Source organism: Takifugu rubripes, chromosome 14 (genome assembly GCF_901000725.2).
Source record: "Takifugu rubripes chromosome 14, fTakRub1.2, whole genome shotgun sequence".
Classification (NCBI taxonomy): Eukaryota; Metazoa; Chordata; class Actinopteri; order Tetraodontiformes; family Tetraodontidae; genus Takifugu; species Takifugu rubripes.
The window spans coordinates 5,018,502-5,039,663 of NC_042298.1; the positions used below are offsets into that span (position 1 = coordinate 5,018,502).

Sequence of the window (21,162 nt, forward strand, 5' to 3'; positions counted from 1 at the left end):
ATTCTCTCCACCAGATGCCTTCTGACGTCAGTGTGCTGGATTCGCTTTGCAAGGGTACACATCACCAAAGCCATCAAATCACAAAAGCAAATGCATGAGCTTGGCTGCGAAGACCGACACCATCTGACAGTGACGTTGCGACAGCCAAATTTAGACGTGTTGCACTGACTGATGTTCACATAAAGACTCATTGACGATTTACGAAAGGCAGGAAAACAAAAGAGGAGAATCAAGAGGAAGGAAGAACAGAGACGGGAGCAAGAGTGGGCAGAGCGTGATAGACGTCATTAAAGTCTCCATAAATGGTCTGAATATCCTCATTTATATTTTAAAACAAGGAATCTTTGGTGTCAAACACAGATGCCAACAGGTTCCCCAGGAAACACAAACATCTTTTCTGCATTATATCTGCAGCGAAACATGGAAGGTGTTCTGGTGGCAGGGGGAGGTGCCAGGACACCTTCAGAGCACTGCCGAGGTACCCTTGAGCAAGGTTCCGAACCCCTAAATGCCCACCGTGCGATGAGCTGGTGCGCATCCAGAGGTGGACCTACCTTCCTCCATAGGCAGCTGGGAAGGGCTCCAGCATTAGTTGTTAACCAGGAAGTCCCTTTGAGATCAGAGATCTCTTTTGCAAGGGAGACGGGGCCAATGTACCAGTAAGATACAGAAATAAAAATAATAGATAATTACACACACTGCCTTTATGACATCCTTAAAACACACGTCCTCAAAGTGAACAAACCTGTGGAACCTGTAATTTGATTTGTGTGACTTGACTAAGTGTAGATAAATTCATATCATCATTCTATGTTTAGTTGTCTCACCTGGTTTCTGCCAAAAAATAACATTAAGAAAAAGCCAAATTGTGATAATTAATAACTTTTCTCTTTAAATTTGGGGAGAAATGATAGAGTATTTACTTGTGCCAGAGCTCTGGGCCTTGTTAAAGCCTGTATCATCTTATTCACAACAGCAATCTGTTGAGGGGGTAGTGTGGATCCTGGGATACATCATCACACTTTCATCACGGTGTTTTCCTCATTCGGCCCCTTTTTCTGAATCACATCTCAACATGATCCTGTGCATCCAACCCCCCTGAACCCGAACACAGAGAAACAGGCCACAGCACAGAGAGACCACTGACGCTGACAACGCTGACCTTTAGCTAACTCTCTCTCTCTCTCTCTCACACACACACACACACACACACACACACACTTCACTGTTTTCATTTGATAAACCTGACTTGTTATCATTGATAAGAGTTATTATTACATTCTATTATTCCGTGTTATTAATCCATTTTTGATTGAGCTGGACATTGCTATATGTTTTCATTTTCATCCTACAATGTAGGATGATCCATTACACAATAGGTTTGTTCAAGTGTCGTTACATTTGTATCACTATTGAGGGGGGAAACAGTCAAGCACCATTTGAATTTATGTATTTATTTTTGATCAAACAAAACAGGTTTTCATTGATTGAAAAATATAACTATCTAGCATCACAGAATCTACTCATGTTCTATGCATGAAAGTATGTTCACACAGTTTTCGTTGGCCGGTACAGCGCGGACTCACTCATATTTGGGTTTGACAAAGACAATATGGCCTCCATGATTCATGCAGATCACAGTTATGGTGGCATTCTGTGGAGCAGATTTCAGAGTTCACACAATGATGTGCTTATCAAGTACAGGGTTGGTGTCGGAGATCACAGGGATCCGTGGTGAGCTTGTTCACAGCAAGTTAACAAACTCAAATATGCACAGACTCAACTGATTGATGGAGAACACACTTTTGGTTATTTAATTGTGCATCAAGGCATAAACATACAACAGTGTGAGTCCTGTTAGTGTCTTGCAGTGTATCTGGAATAACAGTCAGACAGAAAGACCAAGACAAGGGCCATATTTTTTTCAAAAACAGTGAGACCCAGGCACAGTTTCAATAAGAGACCTCATGGAAATAGTCCAAAACGTAGGTGGTTGGTAAATCCAACATAGAACTAAATCACACAAAATCAGGACTAATCTAGTGCATTTAATTTTCTTATAAAGGTCCTATTCCAATGGGAAACACAAGGGTCAAAAAGGAGCTTCTGCAGTTTCACTTCCACTTGCACTCTAAATACCTCCATTTAGTAAACTGCACCAAAATGAAAAGTAAAAATCCAGCTAGTTTAAAACACAGAGCTGTTTTGTGATGTGTGTATCTACAGTGATGATATCTACACGTGTGGGTGGTGGTTTGCCAGCATCTCTCGTCTCCCGATCAGAATGTGGGATTCAGGAGAGTCACACTTGGCAGCAGCTCAATCTCATCCTTTCATTAAATAGCTGCGGACGGACGGCTGCAACATTTCTTATTCGTTTCTACAGGTCACTTGTGCGCTTGTGTTAATTTAGTAAAGCAACAGGTGTGACAGCAGAGCTCTGCCTGTGAACGCACGGGCAGCCGTTAACTCAACTTCCTGAGCAATCATCGGCTGCTCATCACCAACCACTGCAGAGAAGTTAACGCTGGTGATCGATGTGGAAACAAGAAACCACAATGCCTGCACTGTTTACAGCTGTGATACAAAACCGTGCTGCTACCACCATCCGGCTGAAATGTGTCTATTCTTTTTGTGATGTTGTTCTATTGTTCTGCCATCATAATTGCTTATGCTTATCGGCAGCAACTACACCCATGGAGGGCATTCTGCCTCTTCTACCTTCCGTGTCACTGTAGCGCCCCCTTTAGGTCAAGGGGGTAACTGAAAGGAATTGAAATCCAGCTTTTTGTTGGAAGAGGAAAAAAGCAAGGAAAGAAATCACAGGAGAGACGACTGCAGATGAGAGAGCAGCTCAGCCAAATAGGAAATGGAAGGAGAAAGTCAATATGGAGAGAAGGAGGAGGAGGTGGAGGAGAGATGGCATTCTGGGTAAAGGGGAGATTGAGGAGAAAGCTGGATTGTCATAGCCTAGAGGGCACTCCAGCTCAATGCAGCGGATGGAGGAGTCTTCATTGCCGTAGTTGGCCCAGTACTCCTCTTGATCCACTTTGGGGAGTGCAGCCTCATGCTCTGAAAGTTCATATTTAGAGAAGGTTTCAGATGGAATTTTGGGGAGGAACTGAGGCTTAATAGCTGGGAAGGGGAAGGGCTTCCCCATCTCAGCACTCTTCTGGTAGGATGACTTGGAAGATGATGCAGGCTTGTTCTTGGAGAACCACCAGCGGGTTTTTGTGCTTAAGGTGGTCGTGGTGCTCCCAGCCAGGGAACCGGGGTCTGGGAGTGGGCAGAAAGCAAAGTCCAGCTCCCTGAGGAACCTCAGGTCCTGGCCACGGCGTTGGGATGGGGAGGTGCACATGAGCTCAGAAGAGGAGATGCGGGCTTCGCGGAACCATTCCCACAGGGCACGCGCTTCACAGCCACAGGACCAGGGGTTGCCATTGAGGCGGAGGAACTGGATGCCGTGGGTGTCTTTCATCGCCTGACCTGGCAGCTCAGACAGGGAATTGTTGAACAGGTATAGGATGGTCAGGCGGCCGAGGTCACGAAAAGCTTTACGATGGACCTGCCGCACACGGTTGTCATGGATAAGGAGGCGGTCCAAGTTGACCAGGCCTCGAAACACATTCTCAGAGAGGGCACGGATGCGGTTTCCGTGCAAGAACAGATGGGTGAGGTTGACCAGATCTGAGAACAGGTCATCCTGCAGAAAGTGGAGCTGATTCTCCTGGAGCAGAAAATACAACACAGTTCAGTCCTCCAATATCAATGTTGTAACATCTCCTAGGAGGAAATGAGTTAACTTATACATCTCCAAAGAAACTGAAGCAAAACTGTTAATCGCAAAGGCAAAATATGGTCAAACCTAATAAACATTTAGAATAGCTGTGAAAGATATTCTTTAAGACTAACAGTATTGGAAATATGACGGAAATGGTGGACGAACAAGGTGGACCGAGGGGTCTATTTCTTTCATCTGTGGTGGTGTTATTCCTATACACGTTACATTTTGTGCCACATATTACTTATATGTAACTTCTGTCAAGCTTTCTGTTATTACCTATTAGGCTGACGATATACAGTATTTTTCTTCCTAAAATGTGTCTTTACTTTCCATTCCTTTATTCGTTGGTACAGTCAGTTTCTAGAGATGAGCAACACTCCGTTTTTACTAAGTGATGTTGAGAACAAAGCCATGGCTGCGGGCGAATGTGTGGGCAGCATGTGTTCCTCAGTGAGATGCTCAATAAAACCCAGCAGGATTTGGATCCCTTCTGTTTAATCTTGATTTGATTAAGGAAACACAAATTAGACTGTTGAAAATGCCTTTCAATTATTTTATACAACCAATTATTCATGTTTTGTTTCATGCTTTCCGTTCCTGGTGTAATTAAAAATTAAAGTTGTTTCTACTGTTTGCATTTTGCTGCCTTTTTGCTGAGTATTTTGTATGTAAAGTCTGAAACCAACCACTTCCTTCAGTGACTGTGCTGCCATTTTCTTGCACAAGTTATTTCAGTTGCATTCTGTTGTCTGAATTTCGATTGTTTTGTGGTTTGCGGTGCATGCTGGATTTACCTGCAGGTAAAGGAACTGCAGGCTGTACAGCTTGTGGAAGAGGTCGTGGGGGAGAACGGCCAGCTTGCAGCGATGCATGTGCAAGCTCTGCAGCTTCTCCAACCCCCTGAATGCCCCACCTTCCAGTCTCTGCAGCGGGTTATCGCCCAGATCGAGCTCCTCCAGCACCCTGAGATTACTGAAGGCTCCACCCTCGATCCATGTGATGTTGTTGCCATACAGCCAAAGCACCTACACGGACGACGCAGAAAATGAGGAGGTTAGAAGCAGAAGAAGAAAATCTGAGCGCTGAAACGAACAAACTTGTCATTTTACCTGTGTCTCAAAGCCAAAGGAGTCCGTGCGAAGCTCTGTGATGCGATTGTTCTGCAGGAAAACGCGCTGCGAGTTGTAGGGCACACCAGCTGGGACTATGGTGAGGTTCTGTGACTGGCAGCTGACCGTCATGGGCGTAGGGTAACACACACACAATTTGGGGCACGCACTCACCCCACCTGGCTTCACCACCACCAGCCACAGAATCAGCCATAGACACAGTCCACCTGCGCACACAGAGGAGAAGCAGCTATTGAAGACGTTTCTAGAGAAAAAACTGCTGCTGCAACGTAGAAGATGCCTATCTCTGTCAAAACTAAAGCAGCTGCCATTAAATCCTTTGAGCATTACTGAGCGCTGAAGTGTGACTATAGCTGGTGTCTCCCAAATACTGGGGTTCATCTTACACACGATCACATCACAAAAAAACCGTTCATGCATCCTACCCCTTACCTAACATGCTGCGTTTTCTTTTCAAGATTAGGTAACTGCAGATTTAAAGATGGGTATAAAATAATAATTTTAAAAACCCCAAGCTGACAGCAAATGAGAAATATGTGCCTCTAAATTGACCTGGTTTCCTTTAGCAAACATTCCAGATGAAGAAGGATGTTTCTTTTTCAGAGGGCACGCGTAAAACGGGTAATCAGACCCAGATCCGTGTCGGTTTCCTATCAATACTGCAACAACTTTTTGGCAGGGCTCAGATAACGGAGCACAAAAGCGCCCGCCGCGGGAAAGGTACAAGCATAAAATAATAATGAAGTTCCCATTCATCTGCTTTACGCAGGATTTTCCAGCGGATCACCTCTTGACCTTTAACAAGCTGGACAATTAGCTGCTCTGGAAGCGGATGAAACACATTTAGAGGCTTAAACCGCCTAAAAATCGAACAAAGAATAAAAAGTTTTCACTCGTCTGTGCGTAAAACGTCGCCATCAATCAATGCGTAAAATGAGAGACAGATCGGACGGTTTTGGCAAAATTCAACAGTCCAAATTTGCATTTTCACATTTACAGACTTGGATAGAAAAATAAATCCACCAAAAAACAGCCAACTGAATCACTGCCTGACTGATCACTTATGGATTCTAAACAAGAGTTTAAGTAGTTTTTCAGAGTTGAAAGAGGATTAAACGAAATTGCGAAAAACCCACAACGTTACCTCAGCAAAAGGCACTTTCAAAGACACGGCTGAATACTCACTCTTGAAGTTACGCACGCCGGACCAGCGAGTCTCCATCTCCGAACCAAAGCAGCGAGTTAGCCTGCGCGCCGAACCGGGGTCTGCTTGCTGCTATCTCTGCTGGGCTTCAGCTCAGGTGGACGAGGGCTGTGGCAACGAGCAGTGACGAGCCGGAGTCCTGAGAGCCGTTTATACCCGCGGCAGGTGCGGCGCCCACACGCGTGGGCAGGGGAAGACACGGTCGACGTCAACCCGGGAGGAGGAGTGAAGATCGCCGGAGGAAACGCCATGAAAGGGACGGGCAACGGGGGCGGGCCGGGCAGACAGATATGAAAACTAGGCTGCTGGTTATTCAAGCGTCCTCAAAGATTTAGACTGACATCTCTTACCACCCCCAACCTTTTCTTTTCTTTTCTTTTCTTTTCGAGAAAGTGTAGGTTGGTAAAATTACAAGCTGACGCTGATTTACGGGTCAAAGTTCAGACTGTGAACAGTCACCATGTTTGTAAAATCCACACACAAGGGAGATGGAGGAGGAAAGAATGGGAGAAACCCTAATGAACGCACCAAATGAATATTGGTCAGGAGGTGTAGGCCAATGTGGACAGATTTCAGAGAATGTTTCATCAAATCAAATCAATCTTTATTTATATAGCGTCTTTTACAATCAAAATTGTTTCAAGGCGCTTTCCAGAATCCCAGGGCCTGACCCCAGACAAGCAACAGTGGCAAGGAAAAACTCCCCTTTGACAGGAAGAAACCTTGAGCAGGACCAGGCTCATGTAGGGGGACCCTCCTGCTGATGGGGGGGCTGGGTAGAGAGGAGAGGAGAGGAGAGGAGAGGAGAGGAGAGGAGAGGAGAGGAGGAGAGGAGAGGAGAGGGAGGGAAGGGGAGGGGAGAGGAGAGGAGAGGAGAGGAGAGGAGAGGAGAGGAGAGGAGAGGAGAAGGAGAGGAGGGGAGGGGAGGGGAGGGGAGGGGAGGGGAGGGGAGGGGAGAGGAGAGGAGAGGAGAGGAGAGGAGAGGCACAGAGCACAGAAACACACACAAAAATACACTATACAACGGGTCAGCGGGGCCGGAGGTCATCATGCAGCTCCGAAGGCGGCGATACCTGTAAATGAATAGAGGGGGGGACAGAAAAACTACATAGGAATCAGCATAACTAGTCTACTTGATGAGGACCCATAACCCAGGTGTGATCCAACAATGTGCTCAACCAAGAATGAAGTCGCTATGGTCTATCCTAGCATCACCTATGTGTTTAATTGGCGCTTCACACTGTTACAGGCAGGCAATATTATGACTGTGGTTTTCATGATGTCTCCAGCTGGAACTATTTACATGTTTCTGGTGTGGACAACAGTGTGATTTTGAGCTAAATATAGGTGACATTAGCAGAAGATGCAGCGCAGCATGCTCGATGAGACACCTTTGATGGGTGGGCAGGGTTACCAGCTGAGTCCCCTCAAGTGAAAGGCCACACGTGCACGTCTTGATGCAGGATTTCACCCATGCAGATGAATTTAGCACTGACTCCCGCTACATTTTGACGCTCACTTTATGCGCATCATGTTTATCATTTGAAAGATGGCATAAGACGGCAATCACACATGAATATTCCAAGTGGGACTTTATGTAATGTCGTTCTATCTCTTTTGTGCTTTGATTTGGAATTAAATGCTAATTACTTGTCATTTGTCTCCAAATGAATTTCGATTGGATCCCACTGTGTGAGTCCAATCACCAAGTTTCGGCCAAACAGGCCAAAATCCCCCCCAGACCCCCTCCTTTATATTCTCTCACCAGCCTGCCATGCCAGTGAATCACTGGCATTTGAACTGGTGTATGAGCACAACATGTTCAAAAGATCTGTCTTCTTCAAGGAAAATGTGTTTCTGCTCCTATTCGTAACTTTTATTCACACGCATAGTGCAAACAGTGGCAAAGAGGGTGTATGTGTGTGTGTATGTGTGTGTCTTTACTACTTAGGTTGACAAAATCAGGTCCAAACATTGACTTTAAACTCCATAAAATTGGCGTATTTAGTAGATTTTTGTCAAAGTAGGTTGGTATCTTCTTCTTGTTTCACTCTTCCTCCTCCTGTTTCAAATTAAAAGAGTCAGCGTGGTGAACTAATGTGTGGTCTGGGCACAGAAAATCATTCTGTGCACTGAGCCAAAGACCATCACCTCCATCTCTTACCTACAGCAGGGGACTGAAATGTGTATATGAATCAGACTAAATGTGGGTGTCTGTTGGGACACTAAAAATCTGTCAGGGCCTTTGTCAGCAAGTTCATGAATCATTTGATATTTCGCCTTCTTTCTGAAAAAGCTCAGCCAACAACAATGACTTTAGTGACCTTTAACAATGTAGATAAATGATCCGATGATCTTCTTTGTTAGTATTGGTGATATTTTCTGTACTTCAATGCTTTTTTTGTACTTATTTCCACCTGTTTCCTTAATAAATCCAGCTAAAGCTCGACTCTCTCGTTAGCTCGTATGTGAAACATCACTTTTTCAGTCTTGACTGTTTCTCCACTCCCCAGATGTATAGAGTCTGCACATATATGATACGAATGCCAGTGAAGCACGTACAGTCATTTAAGACCAAATATTGGCTTCTTCTCTCCCTCATGCCTGTGTGGGTTTTCTCTAGTAGAGTTTACACCCACAGTCCAAGACCATGCACGTTACTCTGACAGGAGAGTCTAAATGGCCCCTGGCTGAGTGACGGTATGACTGTGTGTTCGTGGAAGGCTTGAGCTGTGCCAAGACTCAGTTAGAGGCAGATAAATGATAAATGTAAGGGGGGAAATCATTACAGGAGAAGAGCACTAAAGAAATGAGCTGTTATTTTGATCAACTGGGAAAATGGATGAACAAACTTTAGTTTTCGTCAAAATGTGTTAACATCTTGATTGTTGTTTCGTAAACTTGTGTTTTAACATTCTTGTTTCAGCCTATGAATCCACTTTTGTAAAGTTTCTGTAAAGTACAGAACTGTCAAACACACAGTGTGTTGATCAGATATCGGAGTTCTGCGAGAGGAGCGTAAGACAGAAAATGGGCCGAGAACTGTTCCCTGTGGGTCTCCTTAGATTACCCCTGCTCAGAGCGGAGGGGTTGCAGAAGGGGCTGTTAAAGTTTCGGTGCTCACTGGTCCATCACGGGACGCACACCAGTCGCTTACACACTCTCACCTCTTGTCCAGTCCTGCAGAATGGTTTTTGGGCTGTGGGAGGAAACTAGAGAGCGTGCACTGCATGTTCCAAAAAATAGGCTCACTTGTCTTGAAGAGCAAATCAAACTCCCCATAAAGAGCTGGAATGTTGGAAAATGAAGAAGTCAAGCAAAAAGCTCCCATCCGGATGGAAAAAAAGGTCAGCAGATTTCCCAGCAGCTCACATTTGAAAAGTGTCATTATAGCGCACCCCTCCAGTCCTCAATGCGTCAAATCGTCTTGTCTGTTTTTAATTCTGCCGTATCATTTTTAAAAATTATTTCTGAATGAAATCGTTGAAATGCTGAGATTGTGATCATCAATGACGCAGAGCCAAAGAAAGAACTGTCACCACACACACACACACACACACACACGCACACACACACACACACACACACACACACACACACACACACACACACACAGAGCGCAACAGATTTTAGGGGGGATCTATCAGATTTTTCTGGGCTCAGTGTTGTCACACAGCAGATGTGCAGAGAACTTGACAGGGGCTGTTGTGGGGGAGTGTCCATTACATAAACCCAGTTAATAGCCCCCCCCCCCCCCCCACCACCACCACCACCACCCACCACCCACCATCACCAGACCCATTCCTCCCCATGTGAAAACCTCTCTGCTGCCATGGAACAGCATAGCAACTCCGAGCGCGTCTGGAAAGACGTCAGACCGTCGCCGTCGTCCTCCTCCAGGTTTTATAAAAAGATTGTAGAATGATTTTAATACTGATGACGAGGGGCATTCATCAGATGTATAATTAAAAAAACCAAAACAACGCAGAACCTTCACGACATCTGCAATGTTGCGGTCAGACCACATTAAAACCACACCAATCAAGAAACTTTGGAAAAAAGCTTTTTATTTCTTTTATATAATATAGTTGTATATTCTGTCTGATTTAGCTGCACATCTTCAACACCTTAAAAAAGGCAGCTCTTTGTACATGCACAATTTCCCCCACGACAGCATAAGAAACTATTGATTAAACACTGTTTCCTTGTAAATGTAAACACGTTACTGAATGGTTATTTTAAAAAATTCCACATGTCCCTTTATACTAAAAAGACAAATCTGAATCCTGTGATCTCAAGAGCACCCAGCACCTCCGAAGAGTGGACGCACTATAAACTGAGCCAGCAGGTGGCAGAGTGGTGTAAAGTGTACATCTTGGCACATTCGCATTTGCAGTTTCGACTCCCTGCATTACTCATCCTTCACTTATTTTGACGTAAGATCAAGTATAATTTGTTTCTTACACTGCGTCCTGCTGTCGGTTATAGACATATCGCATAAAGTTGTCATTCTGGTGCACAATGAAAAAAACCAAGTGAGGAATACACAATTATAGAGAAGCACAGAGGCCAATGAAAAGTTGCCAAATTATTTCTGCAGACATCTGCCATACATTCACTCCCAGTGTTTGAGCTCAGCTAGTTGCAACTGTGCGCACACTTAAAAGGCAGATATCAATCATGCCATTTGGATGAGGTGGAGGCAAATAACAGGCTGTTTCCCTTAAAAATACTCTCACTAACAAATGAAAAACATGTATAACACACCCCTGAAGGATAAAAAAGGGTACTAAAAGCCATATTAAAGGTAATCTAAGCAGATAATGAAATTAATTTTGTTTTTCTGAGGATTATCCACGGTAGCCTGAGGGCAAAAAGCGGTTAATTATTATGGACATGCTCCATTTGTCTCTTGCTAAGCTCCAGCAGTGTGGTGAATAAGGATTCTGTGACATATAATCACTTGAATGCATTGCTTGACAGCATGAAATGCATTACAGGCTCCTTATGTTTCTTTTCAATGAGGATTTGTGGTTTGTGTGTGTGTGTGCAGCCAAAGCAGCTTCAGCAATCCTGTATGAATCAGTTTCATGTGACAGAATTCAATAGGAGCCGCTGGCCCCTCGCTGGGAAGAGAGTTTTCGACAGTGCAGGTAGACATAGAGGGGATGGATGAAGGCCAACAGGCTGACCAAGGTGAGAGCGATGTTCACCTACAGACACGACGGAAGAGGTGGTGAAACAGGTGATGACTGTAATAAAGGAGAGATGGGCGTAGTTTTACTCACATATAGGGGGTCTCCGTTTAGAGCTCCTTTCACCAGAGCAAAGCAGGGATACTGGAGCAGGGCAAAGACCGCAGACAGAGCCAGGACCATCCCGTACAGCTTCCCAAAGTGGCATGATGGGAAGCTGCGTGCACAGACGGTAGGAAGTGATGAGAACCCAAGAAAATAAAGTCAACGAACGCCTGTTTGATTTTGCAGTATTGTCACTTTACATTCGTTTGTCTTGAGCTCAAAGGCCCAGAAAAACCCAACAAAATCCAATACTCACGCCACGCTGATGAAGGCCGCGTTACCGCCGTAGAGGAAGGAGCGGTTGATCACCTGCAGGATAAAGGTGAGGTACTGGAGTGGCAGGTACGCCGTGGTGGCGCACACTGAGAAGAACACACACTGCAACGCCGTCAAAAAGAGCGACAGGACGGAGGCTCGCAGGTCGGCCTCCCGCTCGCTCTCACCTGCGAACACACACTCACGCTGTGCTTATTCTGAATTTGCAAACAATAAGCAAACATTTACATTTACAATGTTAAATGATCCTCTGGCACTGGTCATATGTATTTATTTATTTTTCCTCTGAAAAGAATTGGGCTCTCAACTTTCACAACGGCCAATTTTAACCGCTATTTTAGCTTCAGTATCCATCTAAGTGGACAATTTGCTCATCATCAGAGCCTCTAACCTCAGTAGATTTACCGGTAACTAAAAATCTCTGTTCTGACCCGTTGGCTGTCCAGCTCTTATCTCCAAACAAGCTAAAGAGCTTTTTGTTGCAGTTTTCATTGTCAAATCAAACACACAAAAAAGCTACTTTATTCTGTTTACCTGCAGCTCGTGGTTTTCCCTTGTGACGGTCCATGATGAGGCCGTTCCAGGGAGCGCAGAGGACGCCACAGAGTTGTGTGATAGCAAAAGCATTGGTGTAGCGACTCACTGTGGGAACACGAGCACAGAGAGGCTAGACAAAGGGAAAGAATCCAACAACTCAGCCAAGAACATCATGTAACAGATGAGGAGGCAAGCTATAAATCATTTGATCCAGTGCAGATTTACAACATAAGGGATTGTGGTAAATTTCTTCTGATGGTAGTCGAGAGGTGCTGATGAGGAAGGAATCTTCGCAGACACCGACTTGGTTATAAGAGATGTTTATCAGGTATCTATCGGACACTGCAGTTTGCCCGAGGGAGGTTTTGTGGTCCGAATGGTGAAGATCTCCAAAGCGTTTACTTCGATAGCCCCTTCTTATACAGTCGAGTAAACACATTCTTCTCTGATGACCTCATAACACAATATAGCAAACCAAATGGCATAGAGTCCAGTTATTTTCAAAGAGGAAAGGAGGAGGATAGCCTCATGGAGCACGTCCAAATTAGAAGAACAATCAGGAGCCGGAGCACATCCTCATTAGGAGTTTCTTATACAGGAAAACAAACAAGACATCTATCACAAGCTAATGACAAGACAAAAGAGCAGGAAACACGTGGAACAGGTGTGAGATGGTGCTAAGCTAGCTGAAAAATAAGTTGAGGTCTTATAAAAGTCCAGGCTTGCAGAAAATAGATACAACGCTGGAGAACAAGTTAAGTTCTTACAGTGGTCAAGGCCTCCAGAGAATAGATACACAGGCTTCAGATACTACAGGATCTTCTCTCTCTGTTTGTGTGTGTGTTTACCAAGGGATGGGTCTCCTTTCGTCAGGTGCTGCAACATGGGGTTGAGGGTACCAATGAAGAAATAATGCCTGAGCTGCATCACCGACAGCCACACCATATGCCAGAGGAAGAACCAGGACAGAAAACACTGACGAAAACTCTTGACTGCAGAAGAAGAGGGGAAACAAATGACACGATATTACATAATTCCGTTGACTCTCACTCAGGCGTGTTAATCTGAACAATCTGCATTCAAACACACACTTGTACTTTTGGCTTTGTAAGGACTTTCATAGCTGTAATACATTCTCTAGCCCCTCACCTACAGTTGAACCAACACAACTAACCCCCTAGCTCAGTTTATCTTAAAACCAAGGTCTGGGTAACCTTCGAACATTGTAAGGACCAGACAAAATGTCCCCACTTCTCAAAAATGCATATTTAATACATTAGCACATACCAGAACGCACACATCCACACACACATACACACCTTGTGTCTGAGGGACACTCCTGTTGAGTGGCGTTTCCTCCAGTCCATCCTCTGTGCTGGATTTTTCTGCTATGTTTTCTATATTCCGAGTCTGAGATTTACCACAAGTTATCCTGGCAACAGCAAATGGACAGGCTTCTGTTGTATAGGGGTTCGATTCACAGCTGCACTCTTTGGTCAAGTAAAGTTTCAGTTGTCGAGGCAAACAAACAAACCACACCTGCGGCACTTCCAATGAACACAAAATAATCTAAAAATCAGCCAAGCGTGCCGTCCTGCACCGTTGCGAGGACACGCTCACTGTCAGTCAGGAATTTCCATCATTCAAAGCAGATTTTAACAGATCAGATTCAAATACAAACATACAATCTGCAATTAAAAAGTCGATCCGGGATGTGCTGTTTGTTGGAGTTCATACCCGTATGTGTAGTCGTCGGGCAGTGGGTAGGGGATGAATTTCTTGGGCAGCAGGAAGAAGGTCCTGAGCAGGTGGATGACGCCGCAGGCGGAGAGAAAGAGGAAAGAAGCACGGAGGGAGATGCCAGACTCGTATAACAACTGCAGGGGAAAGCAAAGGGGGGTGCAGGCCTTGAATGACGAGGCTGCACCTCACATTTGGCTCGCTGAGGCGGATCGCTGCTCACCTTGATGACCAGCAGGAGGGCCGAGGAAGAATCAAAGGCGCCGTTGTAGAGGGTGATGATGGTGGAGCGACGTGAGCCAAAGAGGTTTCCTACCTGCAGGAAGAGAAAAGAGGAATGTTCCACAGTTCCATGGGGAGGGGGTTTCTAAACATCTGTTTAGAAAGTGGTGTTGACACACACACACACACACACACACACCCAAACACACACACACACACACACACACACACACACACACACACACACACACACACGCACACACACACACACACACACACACACACACACACACACACACACACACAGATTTTAACCAGAACAGTAGAGAAGAACAGTGACCAAGGAAACGAGCCAGATGAGATAAACCAGGACCAGAAACTGGGCTCAGTGGGCAGAAAAAAAAATCCTAAATGTATGACAACCCAGGCTACCATAGTAACATCAGTATGCCAAACATTGCTTGTTTCCCAAATAGTGTCTGTAAAGTTTTTATTGCGGCTGTGACGTGTGAACCACACCTGCATGTTGGTGATCAGAAACATGATGCCACCCACTGCCAAGAAGGACAGGGCTGGGAAAAGCAGGTTGGACAGGGCTGATGCAAAAACAAACAGAAGAGAAATGAGTTCCCACAATGGCAACATCTGCCTTTCAGAGAGAGAGAGAGAAAGAGAGAGAGAGAGAGAGAGAGAGAGAGAGAGAGAGAGAGAGAGAGAGAGAGAGAGAGGAAGTTGTGTTTTTCACCTGGGTTTCCAAAGGCCAACATCAGTGTCGCCGTGGTGTAGAACGATCTGATGGAGAGAGAGGGAAAAAAACACCTTATTAGTTCACATGCATAAAAGCACAATGTTCAGTGAACCTTGGGATGACCTTTAATTCTATTGAACACTCTCTTCATCTCTATAAGCCCTCGAATATTTGTCGTCTTGCGTTTCATCCGCCCTGTCTTGGCTGAAACATATGGACGGCATTAGCATCTGTTATTGGGGATTAAGAAATATTCAGGATTGCCAGCTGGGCAGGAATGCGTGTGTTAGGTCTGTTAGGAGTCCGAGGTGATAAAAAAAAGCACTTCTCAATGTTTAAGCAAAAGGAACATTTCAACATTCCTCCATCCTGTGGCGATATCAGGCCTGAGCCCGTGGGTGGTTAAAAACATTGTTTTTGCCGGTGGCACAGACAACAAACCTGTTATATGCTGCATTAGCTGAGAGTACACAAGGCTTGGGCTGAATAAACTAACAGTCCCCTGCATTAAAATCAAGGAGATTTTGCAAATAAGCTATAAACATTCTTCCTGTCAAACCTTCTAAGAAAGCATGTGAGGTCATGCTCCGAGGAAATAACCCAGCTAGACTGAAATCCAGGCTAGTTTATCAGTCAGGGACAGAAAGCCTCACGGCTCAACTCCCTTCAGCAGCCGCAGAACCGTTGACGGGGGTTAACAGATCTGTTTCTACTGAGATACACATTACGCTGCTGCACTGGAATTATTAATTCTCCGCCTTTGATCCTCTCCCCGACTATGAAATTTCACCTCTGTCAATCTTTTTGTTCTTTTTTATTGAATTATTTCTTCGATTTGTACTTTTTGATTTCTACGCTGAGGACCACCAAACCAAATGAATAGAAGAATATATATGCTCAGACTTCAGCCTGTGCAGTGTAGCGCTTGTCTCGGTGCTTTCAGAAACCGGTGGACATTGTAGTGATTTCTTATTTAACATATACGTCTAAGAAGACACCCCGGCTCAGGGCAGGGGAGCTGCTTTCTTTTGGGCCCCTATAGATCCGCCTCTGACCTTTAGTGAGAACGGGTTTGTGTTTTCTATAGCTGCTGCTGCTGCCCAGAGGCTCTCCACTAGTATTTCAAGCAGGCAAACATTCTTTGTATTACAACAAACCCTGGAGCTTAAATATTTGTGTCTTTGATAAAGCACCTGTACTTAAAAGATAGTTTAGGGCTCAATGGAGCAGACATGACAGGAACCGTCTATTTTTAAAACGTGATATAGCCAGTAGAAATAAAAAAAACAAAAAAAAACTTGACCATTGTCTTGTTGCCCGTGGCTCAGTTTCATGTTCAGAAACTACATAAAAAATTACAGATGAGTTAACAAGGAACCAAGTTTGGACTGCTCAACACCAGAAACTGGGGTTTAAGCTCCACGTTTCTCACAAACCCACCAGCCTTCTTCTTTAAACACTTCTCAGAAATCTGTATATTTAAAGGAAAAAATCTTGCCGACCTTTTGGGTCAAGAACCCATGTGTGTTTGAGGTTTTCGTATTACATTTATTACAACCATTCTTTATAATATGAGCTACTAAACATTGTTTCTTTGGTTGTTTCAGTCAGCACATTCGTCAAACCCGGGCGCCTCTGTATGTTCTGTCAGTGTAAATGCTGCACTCACACTGCACAGAAGCGGGTCACCATGGTGCCAAAGTGGTCGAAGAGGAACCCACTGAGTAGAGTCATAAAGTTGTTCATAAAGGAGGCGGTGGTGAACACCAGAGAGAACTGTTCATCTTGGTGGCTGCAGTCTGAGACACAGACAGGAAAAACAAGTCGCGGAAGAGCTTCAGTCCAGTTCTGGAATCTTTTAGAGATCTTGGACGGCGCACAGCTACTCTGGGAGGGGGGATGATGTGAGGTGCTGAAACTCACCCAAGACCTGGGTTCCGTTGCTTTCTGTTGTGTTGACGCACAGAGAGCTGAAGTAGTTCTCTGACTTGAGGACAAAGACCAGTGAAGCCCACCCGAACACAGCTCCAGCGAAACACAGGCACTCCACCAGACCCGTGACGAAGGTGAGGCAGCGCTGCACGCTCAGGTTCTTGCCAAACAGCACCATGGTCCCCCTGGCTCACACACACGGAAGACCAAACCTGCGCATTTAAAACCGACACTTCCCAACTGGTGAAAAGGAAACACAGCGGAACTCCTGCAAACATCTGGATGCAATGATTCCTTCCTGACTCCAGTGGTGACGCTCATACTCACAGCTCAGCGTCTGACGGTATTCCTCAGTGCGCCTCTCTGCTCTTTCCTGCTACTTTCATTTATATAGACCCGTTCTTCCTTCCTGTTCCTCTGCAGCGCTCTTTCCTTCTCTTTCTCTCTCTCTTTTTGTCTCTCTCTCTCTCTCTCTCTCTCTCTCTCTCTCTCTCTCACACACACACACACACGCTCCTCCCTGGCTGCTTTTCCTTTCAATTTCTTGGATCTGCAGACAAGATCTTCCGGCTCTCCGTGTAGTAGCTGTTCAGGGTAAACACATGCTACCTTTCTGAAGCCTGACAGCAGGGTGGAAATTTGGCAAACATGGACTCTGGTTAGATCAGATTCAGCAAAATTCATGTGACCCAAAAAAGAGGTGTGTAAATGTGGTTGTGCATGTTATAAATGGGTCTCCAAGAACAAGAGGCCCCTTTGGGAGCAATAGCGCATGACTTCCCATAAGAACAACATTTTTTTTCCTCCTTTCTCACCCACATATAGTCTTCAGTTGGAGGTTTGTGGTGGAATCAGTTCTAGTATTTTAACTATGACACAAATTCTGAGGATAAAATGCCCATAAAAGCCCATAGAAGCACATATTTTTTTCATTGAAGAAAGACACCGCAAAGTTCTCAACATTTTTTGGTCACTTCCTGTCATCAAAGGTATTTTTATAAAAACCAGCTCTGCATAAAAACTGGTTCTGTGCAACTTGACCAACTGCTCCTAAATCTAGAATTAACTGGAACCCATCTAAATTTAGCATGTAGCTGAAACTGTTATTTAATTGCATTTTGAGGCAAAATATTAAATATGAAAGGGTGAAAAATGACCGAGGCAGTAAGTAGAGCTGGGCCCTGAGTCACGGCCTCGAGGAAAGCAGATATACTAGCTGATATTAGCAAATAACACTCTTGTCTTAATCCAGGAAGCTCCAACCGTCACTCTGAATAACCGAAAAGTCAGCCGTAACCTTATCAAGACTGTTATCACAGCCCATTATTCACTCACTGCTGCCACTGATGGTGGTGCTAGTGGTGGTCTTGGTGATCAAGAGGTCAGTCAACAGTATCCTCTGGTGCAGTGCGGGGCCTTTGTTTCTTTCATGATTGATTATTCCCTCTGTTTTGTCAGAATAATATGACTGTGTGTGCTTCAGTCCCATGTTGTGTGGTGACATCCTCGTGGTTTTCAGCATTTGTGCTTCAATAAAAAAAGAAAAAAAAAACCTCACACATGCATCCACAAGTGTACAGCCTCTTCTGTCATAATCTGAGTTTATGGGGAAATTCTGCATCCTCGGGATAAAGCCCCGTAAACAGAATGTAAATCACAGCATTGGTATGAACATTGTGCCTCTTCTGATCCGGCGATGCTTAAATCTACTGTTGTTGTTTAATTAATATCAAAGTTATATAGGGCCAAAAAGCAACATGATCTGATGTAGTTATACTAGTTGTATGGAATGCTGCTCCTCTGATCTGGAGCTCATATTTAGTGACATTAGACACATTTCCTACATCATGAGAGAGCTGGACAATAAGCTGGACTATAAGGGGAGGGAGTTATAATTTGCTTATACTTTCAGGTATATCATAATTTCCATTTAGAATAGCGATTAGACTAAATCCTATGTTAGCTCAGCTCAGCTCTCGATACATCAAAACTACACTGATCGATCCATCGCACCGCTTCAAAAAAGAGTGTCAATAATTCACAAAACTCTTCTTTCCATCTGATGCAAATGATCACAATTGTGATCCCAAAGCCCATTACAGCACTGCGTCTAAAGTCAGCCATGAAGGGTTATCTTCAAATGCAGCAGGTTGGGTAGAATCTCAGCCAGGTGAATGGCTCACTCAGGCCCAGTCACTTAATGTCCTGACCTGAACACCTTTAACGGAACCATTATATGGGTTAACATCCAGTTATCACTTTTTGTGCTAAGTTAACACCTCAAAACCACCAAAACCTTTTATATATTAGTGGCTAAATGCTCCAGACATCAATAATCATCAGTCAAACTCAATGTCAAACTACCCCCATGAGCTCTATTGATTCAATAGTGCACTTTATACGGGTTCATACACATGACTGCTGGCACGTGTGTGTAAAAATGCCAACTGCAGCACAATCGTTTGGGTGGTCACATGCCAGCATCTGTCATAATGTTTGAAAGTGTTGGATGAGTAGTGAAAGATCACAACATCTCTTTCTTCATCTCTCTCTCTGCTTCTTCTTTCTAAAAATACTGAGCAAAAAAAGAATGAGGAATTTGTCAGATCAGCATTTCCTATCATTGCGATTGCGATTGAACGTCTGGTGATCAAACACCGAATTAAGGTCACGTGGCAGGAAGATAACCGTCCTGATGTTTTTCTCGTGTTGAAATGAAAATTTCTACAAAATGCGGCACTGGCAGAAAAAGATGCAACAGTTTGAACAAGTTCTACTGGAAATGATGGCGTGGATCCTGTGTTATTTCAGTCTACTGGATGTCATTTGTGCAATAAAAATCAAAAAGGCTTGAAATCTTGTTATTTGGAATTAAACAACCTGTTCAACCACATTTAAACCGTGGGAATTTCAAATGATTAAGGTAAATCTTACGAGGCTTCCCTGCAGAATAAGGGGAACAGGTAACTTCCAAAGGTCATAAAACTTTTGCTGTTTGGTTAAGAAAAAAAACCCAAATCATTGAAATGAAAACATTTCGCTTCCAGCTCATATTCACTGACAAAGCAATTGATGGGGGTCAAAAGGCTAAATAATGATGTAAACAGTGTGCTCCTGTCTCCTGATGATCACTGTGGAATAGCTGGAACATACTTCAACATTTTGTGAAAGACAATAGAGGCATTCATTACAGTGGGGAAAAATCTGTGACAGAAATATACAGGCCTAATAGCTGTTGTTCTTTATTACATATTTATTTACTGCAAGACTCTTCAAATGTGCAATGGAATCACTAATGAATATTTCAAAATACCTGATGAAGTCTCTCGACAAAATAACACAATAACCAGGAGAGGTTATGATCTAAATTTACTGACTTTCATGACAGGATGTGTACTGTTCGAGATGTGATGTTTCCAACAGTGTTTCCATCCACACATTGTTCCTCCTATAAGGTGAAGTATGGATTGGGGGGTGGGGGGGTCTGTTTCTGTACGTACTGACTGTAAATATCCATCTATAAATTATATTTAGCTGTATCTGATAACGGATTGAAACGAGTGAAAAAATATGACACCTGTTTATTCTCCTGCATTGAGAATCAGTAAGCGTTGGTGCTCCCTGTCCAGGTACGGGAGGCTGACTCCATCTCTACTTTCAAGATCAGACTTAAAACCTTCCTCTTTGAAAAAGCTTATTGTTACTAATTCTGTAGTTCCAGTTACTATCAGACAGACAAATTATCATACTTAGGGGGTCGTCTAATCAGTAGGTCACATCTTAGCTGTGCTGTTATAGGCCAAGGCTGCCGGGGTCGTATGTGTTTCTGCGCTCTGTGAACATCCTCTCCTCTCCTCTCCTCTCCTCTCCTCTCCTCTCCTCTCCTCTCCTCTCCTCTCCTCTCTCTCTACCCAGCCCCCCCATCAGCAGGAGGGTCCCCCTACATGAGCCTGGTCCTGCTCAAGGTTTTTTCCTGTTAAAGGGGAGATTTTCCTTGCCACTGTTGCTTGTCTGGGGTCAGGTTAGCTGGGATTCTGGAAAGCGCCTTGAAACAATTTTGATTGTAAAAGACGCTATATAAATAAAGATTGATTTAATTTGATGACGATTTGATTTGATTGCTTCTGCCTTCTGACGCCATCTAGCGACCAATTACCAGAAAGACACTGGATCGCTGAACCCCAGGGCTGTATTTGAAAGGCGGGAGTCCAGGGCTGTGTCCTGAGAGAACATAGCAGTTACCGTTGCAAGGGAGGGAAGGGTGGGGTGTCGAAAGTGGAGGATGATTC

The 21,162-nt window shown here is 44.3% G+C and overlaps 2 protein-coding genes across 5 annotated transcripts; both read right to left on the reverse strand.

Moving 5' to 3' along the window:
• Positions 1 to 1,787: 1,787 nt before the first annotated feature.
• Positions 1,788 to 6,347, reverse strand: rtn4rl2b (reticulon 4 receptor-like 2b). The gene is made up of 4 exons (XM_011610592.2): positions 6,100 to 6,347; positions 4,894 to 5,120; positions 4,579 to 4,809; positions 1,788 to 3,727 (listed from the first exon to the last, which is right to left on the reverse strand). Exons 1-4 carry the CDS (start codon positions 6,134 to 6,136, stop codon positions 2,855 to 2,857), a joined length of 1,368 nt encoding a protein of 455 aa, XP_011608894.1. The 5' UTR covers positions 6,137 to 6,347; the 3' UTR covers positions 1,788 to 2,854.
• Positions 6,348 to 10,167: 3,820 nt separating this feature from the next.
• slc43a3b (solute carrier family 43 member 3b) lies at positions 10,168 to 18,591 on the reverse strand. Of its 4 annotated transcripts, none has more exons than XM_029847525.1 (13): positions 17,201 to 18,591; positions 16,865 to 17,085; positions 16,611 to 16,740; positions 14,939 to 14,985; positions 14,713 to 14,789; positions 14,195 to 14,287; positions 13,969 to 14,108; positions 13,551 to 13,663; positions 13,080 to 13,223; positions 12,229 to 12,336; positions 11,675 to 11,861; positions 11,407 to 11,530; positions 10,168 to 11,331 (listed from the first exon to the last, which is right to left on the reverse strand). In XM_029847525.1, exons 2-13 carry the CDS (start codon positions 17,049 to 17,051, stop codon positions 11,221 to 11,223), a joined length of 1,461 nt encoding a protein of 486 aa, XP_029703385.1. In that variant the 5' UTR covers positions 17,052 to 17,085; positions 17,201 to 18,591; the 3' UTR covers positions 10,168 to 11,220. The 4 variants fall into 4 exon arrangements, with proteins under 4 accessions (XP_029703385.1, XP_029703384.1, XP_003970377.2 ...); XM_029847524.1 differs by having other exon boundaries at positions 16,865 to 17,113; XM_003970328.3 differs by having other exon boundaries at positions 16,865 to 17,058; positions 17,201 to 18,590.
• Between the last annotated feature and the right edge of the window lie 2,571 nt (positions 18,592 to 21,162).

Bases quoted from the DNA above. Each gene is read 5' to 3' on its own strand.
- rtn4rl2b (XM_011610592.2), bottom strand. From the start codon at position 6,136: ATGGAGACTCGCTGGTCCGGCGTGCGTAACTTCAAGA. The intron at 5,121-6,099 runs GTGAGTATTCAG...CTGTGTGCGCAG, and splicing joins CGGCGTGCGTAACTTCAAGA to GTGGACTGTGTCTATGGCTG. The intron at 3,728-4,578 runs GTAAATCCAGCA...TTTCTGCTCCAG, and splicing joins TGCAGTTCCTTTACCTGCAG to GAGAATCAGCTCCACTTTCT.
- slc43a3b (XM_029847525.1), bottom strand. From the start codon at position 17,051: ATGGTGCTGTTTGGCAAGAACCTGAGCGTGCAGCGCTGCCTCACCTTC. The intron at 11,531-11,674 runs GTGAGTATTGGA...CTGTGCACGCAG, and splicing joins GCGGCCTTCATCAGCGTGGC to CTTCCCATCATGCCACTTTG. The intron at 11,332-11,406 runs GTGAGTAAAACT...TCGTGTCTGTAG, and splicing joins TAAACGGAGACCCCCTATAT to GTGAACATCGCTCTCACCTT.